At 39.0% G+C, this 12784-nt stretch overlaps 1 protein-coding gene across 5 annotated transcripts in view; it reads right to left on the bottom strand.

Moving 5' to 3' along the window:
• Positions 1-298: 298 nt before the first annotated feature.
• PTPN5 (protein tyrosine phosphatase non-receptor type 5) overlaps positions 299-12784 on the bottom strand; it is an 82728-nt gene continuing 70242 nt past the window's right edge. For all 5 annotated transcript variants that reach the window (XM_032189509.1, XM_032189505.1, XM_032189508.1 and 2 more), the window contains 4 exons: positions 11237-11347; positions 7432-7592; positions 4117-4230; positions 299-909 (listed from right to left, as the gene is read on the bottom strand). In XM_032189509.1, coding sequence (XP_032045400.1) covers positions 816-909; positions 4117-4230; positions 7432-7592; positions 11237-11347 — 480 coding nt within the window. In that variant the 3' untranslated portion in view covers positions 299-815. The remainder of the gene's footprint in view (positions 910-4116; positions 4231-7431; positions 7593-11236; positions 11348-12784) is intronic.

A 12784-nucleotide genomic window follows, 5' to 3' on the forward strand; every position in this document is an offset into this window, starting at 1 on the left:
TTGCAAAAGTAAAATCTGGCTCCATGTTGAGATGCCAAAATATTGACAAAGGAAATGTAAAATATGAAGAATTCAGATTAACTTCTCCACTATCAATCTCAGATTCACCCAGCTGTAAGGATACCAAGGTATGTTGCTGGTAGGAACTGGAGGCAAGAATTTCACTCACATCAATGAAATCATATTTTTCCCTTTAGTTCTGATAACGCTGGTGGGGACTGCTTTAAAAAAAAAAACAACAAACAACAACAACAACAAAAAAAAAACAAAAACAAAAAAAAGCAAACATGACGTGTGAAACATTTCAACATGAATCTACTTGAATCTTTCAATGCAGAGGCTCAGAAGGTTTACGATATACACAGTATTCGGTAATTTTATATGTAAAAACAATCAGAAAGAGGCAAAAATTTACTTTCAAGCTTAGTCAACATACGGCACATTTCAGCATGACAATTCAAAAAGTTTCACACTGTATTTGGATATAATAGCAATTATCTTTTAAAAATAGCAAACTGAAGACTTTTTTTTTCTTTTTGATTTTGTAACAAATGAAGCTACTATCCTTATTTACAGTATAAATAAGCCTTTTTTGGTGAAGATAATGTCCTGTCACATATGTTTAAGACAAGGCGTACCTCAGCTCTTAAATGTCAATGCAAACAAGAGCATAAAAGCAATATCAAAGTAAAATAATATATCTTTCTCTCCAGCTAAGACAGCCAGGTTACCATGCATCTCTTATCAGATCTGAAATATATCTGAATGCAGTCAAAAGTTCTCTTGGTTTTAGCCTTTAGGAATATCATGAACACTTATTCTTCTGCTGCTCTAGAAAGCTGTTTTCCATACAAGCTCATGACATGATGGACAAATTGATACTGTTCACAAGTCTGGATCATTCCTCCCCTGAAAAGGAAAGAAAAAAAGGGGAGGGAAACAGTAGCCTTATTACATGCAAATAACATACTAGGAAATGGCACAGCTAGCATGAAGCTGGTGTTACACACAAAAGATCTATTCCAACATTTCCTGAAAGGAGTGAGAAAGCACCCATTGATTGTAACCAGCTTGCAGTGCAACCTCGAGCTCTGTTCTGAAAGTCTCTGCTAACCAAGGAACAGAAACAAGTCAGAACAGGATAGCAGAGGCCTGAATCCAGTAAGACAATGCCATCATCATTTGCATATATATATCTGGCTGTAGCACCTGTATTCTAAGCACCATTTTAAATGTGGCAAAAAGCAACCCATACCTCAAAGCTCTACACTGACAGATATGAGATGGGGGAATATAAAGAGGTGAATTAGCTCATTTAAGACTTAACAGTTGCACTAGGGACTGAATTCAGGAACAAATTCAGGACTACAGAGAGCCAGGCTAGCCCAGAGAATTGATGCAGCACCCTACTTTCCCAGTCTGCAATATCTTTGTGCTGTCCCAGACTGTGTTTTTTGGGGGGGTAAGATCACCAGCAAACCAGATGATTGAGAGCAGGATTCAGGAACAGACACTGTAATTTTTACAAAGGACAACTCTAACTATTACCTGAATTGACTGCCAACACACCTTGACTAGTAAGAGACTCCAAGAGCAGAAATGTGTTTTGGTTCAGCTTTTACTGTTCTCTTTAAACCTGCAAATCTGAAAGGAAATGCAAGCAGGAGCAGAAGCACAATTTGCTTCTCTGTGCATTTCTATAAGTACCATATTAATGAACCCAAATACTACAGTGGGAGACAAAAATGAATGAAAAAGAAAAACACCTTAAATTTTGCTAAGAGTACCTCATAACAGTGATATGATCTCTTCATAATTCATTATGAAAATAATTAAAACCTGTAGTTCAAATTCACAGGTTTATACAAAATTGTGCCAGCACTAGTGCTGGCACATGGATCCAGGGAATGTGTTGCCAAAAGGAATTTAAAACAAGTGGTGTTGAGGAACATGGGAGCCTGGGGGTGGCCAGTGCCAACCAGACTGTGTCAGCTTGAGAAAGAGAACATGTGATGCTTTCCTTCAGAAATCAGAGGAAATTAATGGAAAGTTGCTTCCTCTGAGCCAAACAGGCAGCAGACTGGTAGCACCACCCTCAGGAACTGCCCTCTTCTCTGGGGCCCAGCTTAACAATTGTGGATCACACAGTAATGCTACCAGAAGGTAAATGAAGGTTCAAGACAACCTCCTTCTTCAGCCTCTTGCAGTTACTTTGCTAACAGAATGCTTGAAACACACTCTTAACAATGAACAGGAACCATGCTTCAACCTCTCATCAATGAGCAAAGGGTGGGAAACAGTGTGCTTTTAAAGAAACTATTTCCTAGCTGAGCATCTCTTCTCCATCTGCTCTATTTAACACAGGCTCATGGTTAATTTGAGTCCTTCTGTGCCATGCACAGCACTGAAATATATTTATGTCAGTCCATGACACACAAGGAATTTGAGTCATATCTGGTAACTGCTCCCCATTAACAGCAAGGTTGGACCCTGAAGTTGTAGCAACAGAAGCACTAGGGTGGCCATCAAGTTTCAGACCACAGGAAGTGATTTTCCGTTTTATCTCGTTCCCTGTTTTGCAGTAGCTTCCTCCCCTTCCCGCACATGCATACCACAGCATGTGCTTGCAGTCCAGGCTTTGGCACAGAACAGAGATATTACTCTTTCACCCCTGCTAGCCACAGGAACCTTTCAAATTTGAGTTGCATTCTGGGGAAGGACAGCAAATGTGTCTCAGCACTGCGGGAAGGATGCAGGAATGATCACTTCCTCTCCTTAGTCATACCGTGTTATGTTAGGACCAACTGTTGGCCAGCAGTGCAAAGCCCAAAGCACAGTTTTTTTGCAAAGGGAATCAGTGAAGGAATGAAGGGATTTTTCACTCCTTGAAGAAACCATGTTTCCCTATAGCAAGGTGGTGATTTGACTGCTTTCCATCTTGAGTATTTCCTCCCATGAGATTAAATGGCTTTTTCATATCCCACCCCACTAACAAGAGGTATGCAGCAGCAACAGTGGCCCCTGAAGGCTTGCTTTTGCTCTGTTGCATCCTCCCTTCTGCCTCTACAAATGACTGTCAGTTGCCCTCTCCCAGCAAAGCAAGTATTTTTAATCTGTTTTCTGTGCCAACTATGTTTGTAAACAGGTGTCTTTGACCATCATTCGCGTGGCTATTTTCCCGTGTTATACTAGTCATGGACACAAGATATATCAGATCCAGCCAGATACTTCACTGGGCCATGGACAACCAGCACTCACTATTCATATTTTGGTTTTCTTTTTCCTTAAGAGGCCTTTCCTTGTTTGGCCTGAAATCCATTGAAATAGCCAAATCTCCAAGCCCCTGCAGGTCCCTGTCTATCAGAGCCTCAGCAGGGCAGCAAGCATTTCATTTTCTGCCTCCCACTGAGCATAATTTCTCCTCTGAAATAAAGTTCAGCGTGGGGTTGAGGTTTTTTTCCTCAGAAAAATCTTTGGTATGTTTTTCGTGACATCTCTTCCCCCGACTACATTTATCATTATCATTAGAGAGAGCACTGAGACATGTTTTGATGGCACTTGAAACCAGTGGGAGAGGAAAAATAACATCTCTGGTGCAAAATTCAAGTCTGTTTACTTCATAATCAAACTCAAGGTGGTGTGTTAAGAAATACTTAACTGGAAACCATTGAATTTCTGGAGATTTTCACAGCTCCTTTCATATGTCTGCAAACACTTCAGCCTGTGCATGCTTGCCCCCTCCCCACAAGGTCCCAAGCAGCAGTGCCCTCCCAACAGTGCTCACAGCTCCAAGTACATGAGGCCAATTTTCCTTCTGGGAGCAAAGAGCTGATCTACAGTTCTGAAACAAGTGCAACTTTGATCCAGCTCCTCTGCTGGTGGAAGGTCATTCCAAGCCTGCACAGCTGCACAGATTTGGATACCAGCTATGAACCTAGCCAGGGATGTTTGTTAAAATTTACTGCTCTCATACAACAGGCAAGACAGAATTGCTTAGAACAGGACAACTTTGTTCCAGGAATGTTCTCCCTCTTCCTGTTTTGTTCTCCTTAGGTAAAGGGAAAGGTTACCAATTTTCTTTTTCTTTTTTTCTGGAAAAGAAACAGGTTTTCTTACCTGTCTAACCGTAACTGGCAGGCTGTTCGCAATATGTCAACTATGCCCTCACTCTTCAGCTGTTTACAACAGACACTAGTTGCAATAAAGCAGCCTGTCCTCCCGATGCCTGCACTAAGGGAGGGAAAAGGAGAGAGAAGCAGTGAACAAGTTAGAAGGGCTTTGGAACTTCATTGCACCCATTTAACAGGAAAACCAGCAGTCAAACCCCATTATTCCTTTCCTCCCTCCAACCTCTGCCAAGTGGGTGCTTGTGAATATGAATGGCTTCAACAGGACAACACGATTCAGCATGAGCTGTTTGCATTAAAAGCATGATTATTTCACATATAGTGCCAAAAAATAGACTACCACATACTGTCTTACCTAATATGTCATTGAATTTGTCAAACTAAGAATATAAATAGTATTTCTTGGTTAGACTTGCTTTGAGATCAACCCTTGCTTTGAGGGCAGCCTTTGCTTTGAGATTCTTAATCCTTACAGCTTCTTTGAAAGCTATTTTTCATTCATAGGTACAGTGAAAAAGCCCCCTTGCTTTAGTAATTCAATTTAGCTAACAGCAATATGATAAGTATGGTGCCATTTGTTATCAGTTCTGCAATCTATTAGTTCTCTGAATTAGAGTAGGATACAACAAATTCACTATTAAAGAAGCTTCACCTTTCCTGAATATCTTTGTATCCAACTCAGTCCTTGCTTAATGACCAGAATTGATTTTATTCTCAAAGGTACAGTGCTACTGAAGCTGTGAATTCTTATCACCTTATAAAAAACAATGCAGCAAAAGCTGACAGCCCTTCTTATATGTTAAATAATTAAGTGAGCATCCTCAGGAATAATTACCTGACACAACTGTAAGAAATCCTGCTTCCATTTAAATTGTGTTAAAGTCATAACACAAAAACACTGGCAACAAATGTACCAGCAATAATGGAGTCTGCAGATAGCTGCTGCTGATTGACTCCTAATAGTGTTTTTCTTTGATTGTATATATATATATATATATATATATATATATATTTTAATTCAGTATTTATGCTTGTTATGGAAACTGCATTAGCAACAGCTACAACAGCTACATTGTAATTGTTTTAACTTGTATTACAGAATGATTGAGGCAATTCAATGGAAGTTTGGTGGGCCATCTTACTCCCTAAGAGCTAATCCCAGTCTTATAGTCAAATAACTGTGATGAAGGTACCTACCTGACTTCTTTTTCCTTGTCCCTATAACTCTGTGCCTCATGTCTCAATTTATCTTCTAGTTTGTTTATCAATACTTCAGACATTTCAGAGTTTCAAAATATTCTTTGATGCATATGGATGCACATCAAGAGATTAAAAAAAAAAAAAAAAAAGCCCCTCACCTTACATTTGATACCATAATCAAATAGACTACTGTACACATCTCTTGTATGCTGCTTCCCATCCATAAATCTCATTATTGTGCAAAGGGAGGGTGCGACATTTTCAAAGACAAACAGCACCAAGAGAATACTTATCCCAGGCCAAGCTGCAAGTCCCTCAGTGGCTGAAAAAAAGTCATAATCCTTTTAAGACTGCCACACTATCCACAGGACCTTACCAAGACTGCTAGCCTCCTTTAACTTTACATTGCTTTTAAGAATAGCTTCATGATTAGGCTTGTACTTATTTTTTTCTTCAAGGTGGGTTACTTTACATCACTGAAGGCCAAACCCACCAGATTATGATCTACTGAGGACCTCCCACAGAGGCCAAAGGAGATGCAAGTACCCTGCATAAGTCAGGCCTTGACTAATGGCTTGCTGCACACACCACTCTCAATTAGAGGCATCAGTTTAAATTCCTTCTTTGGATAAAATGACTGCAACTGAGAATAATCTGAAAGGGCTCTGGTCCCCACCTATCACATAAAATACTTCATAACCCTATTGCCATGCCTCCTAGTGTCTCTTAGGTTTGGTTGTTGTTGTTTTTTGTTTTTAAATAAAAATGCCCTAATTGCCTCCAAATTATATCCAGATCAAGGACATGACACCATACAAGAAGACAAGGCAAATATGCAAAGCGCAAGTGACACAGTGGTCAGAATCTTCACCTGCAGCAAACACCATGCTTTCTCAATGGGATTTTTGAGAAATACAGATATCAAGGGTAAAGGGGATCTTGTTACAAACCATTCATTATTTTTCTCTGAACTCTCCCCTATTTCTCAAAATCCATTCCAAAACAGAGGCAGAAAAGTGGACATAAGACTTTAATTATTTACCCATTCTGCATACAGAAGGAATGACAACTCTGCATTTCTTATTTAATTTCCTTTTCTGGATTTGGAACTGCATTTAACCTCTCATCTTCAGCGTTATACAGGGAGCTCATATACAACCAATACAACCTCCATGCTATTTTTTGAGACACCTGCTTTCCAGGAGATCATAGCCCTAAGCATGATATCCATTTTTTTCCTGGACATAGGATCTTGTCAGTAGCTACATTAAAATGCATGTTCTAAGTAAATAAATCAAACAATCAAGATAAACCTGAAGAGATCTGATTATGACTATTCTATTAATGATTACTCTCTATTTGCTTATAGGTGGATCTTTGGCAACACTGGCACATGAACCATTCATGCCAGCCTCTTTAAAAAAAAAAACGACACTCCTGTTATATGATATCTCATTTACTATGGCTTTTGATTAACAACCATCTGTCATTTCCTAAAAAAAAAACTATGCAAAACTAGGTGAAATTCCTTACAGAAATCCCCAAAGTACATATTTTTATTGAAATAATGGAAAATTATCCTGGCAGTACTACTGCATCACTTACCACATTTTTTGCAATTTACCTGGAATAATTGTTTTGAGAACTGACTTGTTGTTTTCAAGTAATCACATTTAACCTTTCTAAACGCTAGCAAAACAAGACTTGCTTTTGTTCTCCAGAACTTCTGTTCTTCTTATTGGTAAAACATATTATTATTGTAGTTAAGGGTTCTTATTTTTCTGATTGCATGCATCTTCCTACTCAGTTTCATTCAGTGTGTTCATTTTGGTAAAATGGCCCTTTTAAGGTTACTGAAGACATATATTTCTGGTAAGACAAATGAAATGAGACTTATTACTTGTAACTGAGCCATCAACAGCTTCTGTGTTCAGCTCAGACTATGTGCATGATAAAGGTGGAAAGAGAAAACTTGAGTTTAGGAGCTCCAAGAATATTTAAAGCAGTTGGACCAGATCTCTTACATGTCTGACTGACGGCCAATACGACAGTATGCCACTGTATGCAAAGAAGCCCTTCGAAGTTGAATACATCATTTATTTACCTGCAGTGAACAATCACTGGGGCATTCTTCTCTTCTGTACTCTGCATTACCTCATCCACTTCCAGCACTAGCTGTAACAGAGGGGGAGCTTGATCTGGTGTCTTCTGGTCTGGCCAAGATGTGTACCAGTAATGTTTCAGGTTTCTGACTTCTTCTCCTTTCTGCAACCCAGTTAAGATAAACATCACAAAGTGGTTTTTGTTTGTTTGTTTTAAATTTAATTGTAAAGTCACATTGAAACCTGGCTTTCCTTTAGGAACGCAGTAAGCAAATCAGTGGTTAAAGAAAGAGGAGAACCAAATGGTGAGCATAGCAACACAAATCTGGACTCCGAAGATCGAGTCTGCACTTCAGCAAACTGCCTCAAAAAAAGGAAGAAAAACCTAACCTCCCCACCTCACCCCCAAAGTACTCTGCTCTTTTAGTGCCAAGAGCTGTGTGCAAAACAGTCTGCTCCCTCTTGACAGATTCATTCAGCATAGCCAGAGCTGTACTTGTGACATAATTGCTTTCATAATATATTTGACAGACAGAGAGCCAAGAGCCATATCTCTGTCTTTGATAGCTAGCTAGCTAGATGAGGGATAGAGATGGGAGCTTATTTTTCTCTCTTTTCTGACAGACAGACTCTTATCAGTTTCCTGTCACTTCTCTTCTCTTAGACATGGTGACAGATTCAGAGACACTGGAAGATGGGAATTGCATCTAGTTGCAGTCCAGGGCTTTTCATGAGACAAATTCTGATTGCCTCTATCTCTCAGCATATAGCAAATGTGTCTTTACCTTTTATGAGTGCCAAGCAGCACTCTGTGCCTCTGATTTTGTGTTCAAAGTGACATCCTTATGCCTGATTCCTGAAGGTGCCAAACAATAACATGGAGCTCAGGGAATTGGCCTTACCCTTTCAGCCATTACATAAGCCAGCTGGCACAGGGCTAAGCAAATGGCTTCACAAAGCCCAGGATCTGAGGTGTTAGTTTCCACCACCTTTCTTTAAACACGTCTGGCTGAGTTCAAGAGATGAAGGTGGAAAAAAGAACAAATTTGATTCTTTCTAAAGAAAGAGATGCAAAAATCTAGGAATAGTTTCTGTCACTGAGGCTGTTAAGTCCCTATGACTATCAGCTGATGCATGTTAGAAGTCCTCCATGATTGCCACCTTCCACCATTCTCCTGGGTTGGCAAAGCTTTTCGTAGCTTCACTTGTAAACTGGACTGTGGAAGTCATCTAGTTAAATCTTTTCTCTTTCTCTCATAGGATTAATTTTCACATGGATCAGCTTCCCCTCTTTGAGTTACTGCACATTCTCACAAATGCTTGTATTGGACATGGGAGATGGAACAGGGGTAGGAAACAAGAGAGCTGGACAAAAGAAGGCTGGGCTTCATTTAGTTGTTGCTCCAGCTTACACTGTGTTTAAAGTGCTCATTGAAGTGCACAGTCACGGGAACCTGAAGGGTACATCTAGCTCAGCTGAGAAAAAGAATAGTACTACTGTACCATAGAGCATGGCCCTAGGTTATTTACCCTTGTCAGAAGATATTCTGGTTAAGAGAGGATAACTAACTGTCATGAACAGCACTTTGAGCTCACGACAGTAAACCAGATCAGATTTCAACACTGCTCTGAAACATGGATATGCACAGTTGCCTTTCAACATGTGACTATGTGTAAGCCACAGAAGTTATGAACACTGTATTTTTAAGTGGGTCGTGAAAATTGCAATTCAAATGTTGTCAATAAAACTCAGAGAAAAGTAAAAGATTAAAGTCATCTGAAGAAAAACATGAATCACTACATAAAACCACTCATCTGACAAAAACAGAAAACAGCCAAACTTCTAAGCACGAACACTGGATATCTTTAGTTTTCTCTATGCTGTTACCAGTTCTACGATTCTGCTTGTAGAACCTTGTATACTTTTGATTTGACTTTAATAAAAATATTCTTCACTGGTGCTTCTTTGAGGCTGAGATGACTTGGGATAATTCTGAAGAAACTCTTCTGGAAGAGATTGCAGGATTTTTATTGAGGAAATTGTTTTGTCACTGTAACTAAAGTGTGACCAATTATGTGAGATATCATTATTCCAGAAGAAGTAAGCTATATATTGTTCTTGCTGCTGCACTGTATTGTTTGGGATAGGTAGTATTTAAGGTCAATGCAAGTCTGCAGTACACTTATAAATATTCTTCCCACTTGTTGGAGAATGTGATTTTCTCCTTGCTGCTTTCACAAAAAGTGTGAGTGACAGACTTTCCACACTCAGTCCAGACCTGGAATTTCATATACTGGCTTTCTGCCTATTAGCATATGGCTGAAGAAACTTGAAAGTGGTTGGATAAAAGGAAGGATTTTTTCAGCTTGGAAAGAAATTGTGTTGTTGTATTGAAGTCAAGGCTATATCTGGTATATTAAATATGTATTAAGTTTATGTAAATAGATTGTTCTTATTAAAGCATATAGCTTGAGATTCAGGAACCTAGCAATGAGATCAGTTTTAAAATAAGACTGGTATTTTAGACTAAGTAGCATCCAAGTACTTAAGTAAATCTGCCTTTAAACTCTCTTTCTACAAGATGATAGAATGGTTACTGGTATGTAAAATTAGACAAATAGCTGGAAAAATACTATGTTTAGAAACATGAGCAGAGAGAATTCTGTGGTGAAAAGTGTTGATAAAGGTCATCAGCAGTTTTAATGTCTTAGAGCGAATGATTCCTTAAAGCATCTTCAAAATCAAGTCAGTCTTGTGAACACCAGGAGTGCTACCACACCACTATTATGACAAGCAGACCAGTAGTCCAACCACTGCAAGAAACTGAAGGCAGGCAAGAACCATGAAAAGACTTTTGGTCAGTTCTCAACTTCTCCATTTCTTGTTAGTAGCACAACAGTCATCTTAAGCATAAACAACTTGAGATACCTAGCAGTCTGACAGCATTCTAATAATATTCACACATAGACAAAAAATACCATCTAAATGTTTTCTAGGTGCCTCCTATTACAAAATATGTAAAACTCCATGCAAGTAAAAGATTCCTATTAGCAACCAGTAATGCTTTGACTAAGTCTATTGCCCAAAGAATACAGAAGCCTTTGAATTCTACAGAATATCATCACAGTGTTTAGAGGGTTATTCCTCAAGCACTGTCTGTAGTATTACTTGCAAAGGCTGGTAAGATGCTATCACTGAACTAACACGTCACTCTAAGTGACCAGTCATAGAATATCCTGAGTTGGAAGCAACACAACAAGGATCATCAAGTCTGACTCCTGGCTCTACACAAGAACATCCAAAAATCAAACCATATGTCCGAGAGCATCGTCCAAATGCTACTTGAATTCCATCAGGCTTGATGCCATGAACACTCCCCTGGGGAGCCTGTTGCGGTGCCTGATCACGCTCTCAGTGAAGAGCTTTTTCCTAAAAAATCAAAAGATCAAAAACGTGCATCTTCATGCCATTTCCTTGGGTCCTGTTGCTGGTAACTGAAGAGATCGATCAACACAGAAGACACAGGCACAGAATGAGTCACTGATTTCTTCCACTGAGTTAACCCTGTACTGCTGAAGTTGGCCTGGAAGTTTTCAGATTGTACGCATATGGTATAAATCTTGGATTGCTTACATTATTGAGGTATTTGTATGTTGGTGAATTGGACAGAGCAATAATAACTGCAGTAATTAAAAGTGATACTTGTACAGTAATTTACTGTGCAAATATTTCTACACAGCTCTCTATGAAGGCCTGTTTAAGGGTTTAGGTAGCAAAACTATTTTAAGTACATTTGAATGATTTACCTTTAGGGTGATGAGCCTTAAACGGTAATCATCTGCTTGTATGACTTGGTTAACTGTGATTTCTATTCCTTCGTAGGTGACCTGTTCCTCTGGCCAATATTCTGTGCATTTCTGTGTGCAATATAAAATACATCTAGTCAGGCAGCCATCAAGGGAGGTTCATTTTTACTCCTCTGAAATTGGATTAGCGCATGCATAGATGAATATGAATGATGGTTGTTTCTATAATAAGTACACATTTTCAATTTCTATACAGGGACCACATTTCTGGCAATTTTTGCTGCATTCATAACAGCTTGATTGCATGATAAAAATGCACAAATCAAATAATGACTAACCACTGTTTTTAAATACACACATCCTTATTTAACTTTGTGAAATTGATACACATTTTGAAGTTTCACTAGAAAGGCCAGCAGCAATGTGCTTGTGTTTAATAATAGCCCGTGTGTTCAGATTAATTATTTTCTTAATATAATAATGATTAGCACAATGTAGACTAGTTGCTGCTGTTTCTGTGGTGTGTATAAATGGATACGGAAATACAAAATAATTTTTTTCTACTTTTGGTAAAGGGCCATTGCTCTCTGAATATAAGATTATTACCTGCATAGGTTTTTGTACAAAAGAACATGACTGGAGATGTTTGGGGAATTAGCTTGTGTACCAAAATCCACTTTAAATGGATGTTGAAGATCTTACATCAAAGATGAGGAACAAAAAGGAAGCAATAGCTATGGGATTTATCAGACTGCTACATTTGATTTTGCCAAAACACCACCAGAGCTGCAGCCAGAATCACCTGACAATTAGAGAAGCTGAAACCACAGTCCATTTGCAAATCTACATCATGGTACTGATACTCTGCAAAAGTTGGTGGGGATCTGTAACCACTCTTGTCCTGGAAGGACTGAAAACAATTGTGTTTTTCGTATGCAATCGCTCTTTAAGCTAATCAATATGCAAAAGAAGAGACAAGCACTTCAATGCGGTGTAGGGACAGGTCCATGGACAAGGAATGACATGAACAAAGCAGTTTCTTAGAAAAAGACTCCCCTGTGTTAAAGCAAGAAACAACCTCTTGTTATCCTAAGAGAATGAGAACCTGCTGCTGGATGGACCCAGTTAAAGAGGATGGTTGCAAGCTTTCTCTTCTACATGGCAACACACAGTCTTGAAGGAAGTGAGTTAAAGGTGTGTGTTGCCCTCCCCCACCAAGAGTAATTCCATTTCAGGATAAAGACTAACAACAGAAAAATATTCTGCAAAGCTACTGAGTCAAAATTTGTGTGTAGGAGAAGCAGTGCTGTTCCATCTGTATAGCGCATCAGTTAATAACCCACTGGGAATGTGGCCCACTGTGTCTCTGTAAAATTATTTACGCAGATTTCATCTTTACTTCCTCTCTTCTTAAACTGCAGAATCCATTGTAAAAATTGTCAAGTGCGCTAGCATCTATCAATAGCACAGACGTTGCTCTGCTTCAAGGAGTGGAGTAAGATTGCCCACTCATTTCCGTGGGCTGTCTGTCAGTTCAGATTAGATGCG

Source organism: Aythya fuligula, chromosome 5 (assembly GCF_009819795.1).
Source record: "Aythya fuligula isolate bAytFul2 chromosome 5, bAytFul2.pri, whole genome shotgun sequence".
Lineage (NCBI taxonomy): Eukaryota > Metazoa > Chordata > Aves > Anseriformes > Anatidae > Aythya > Aythya fuligula.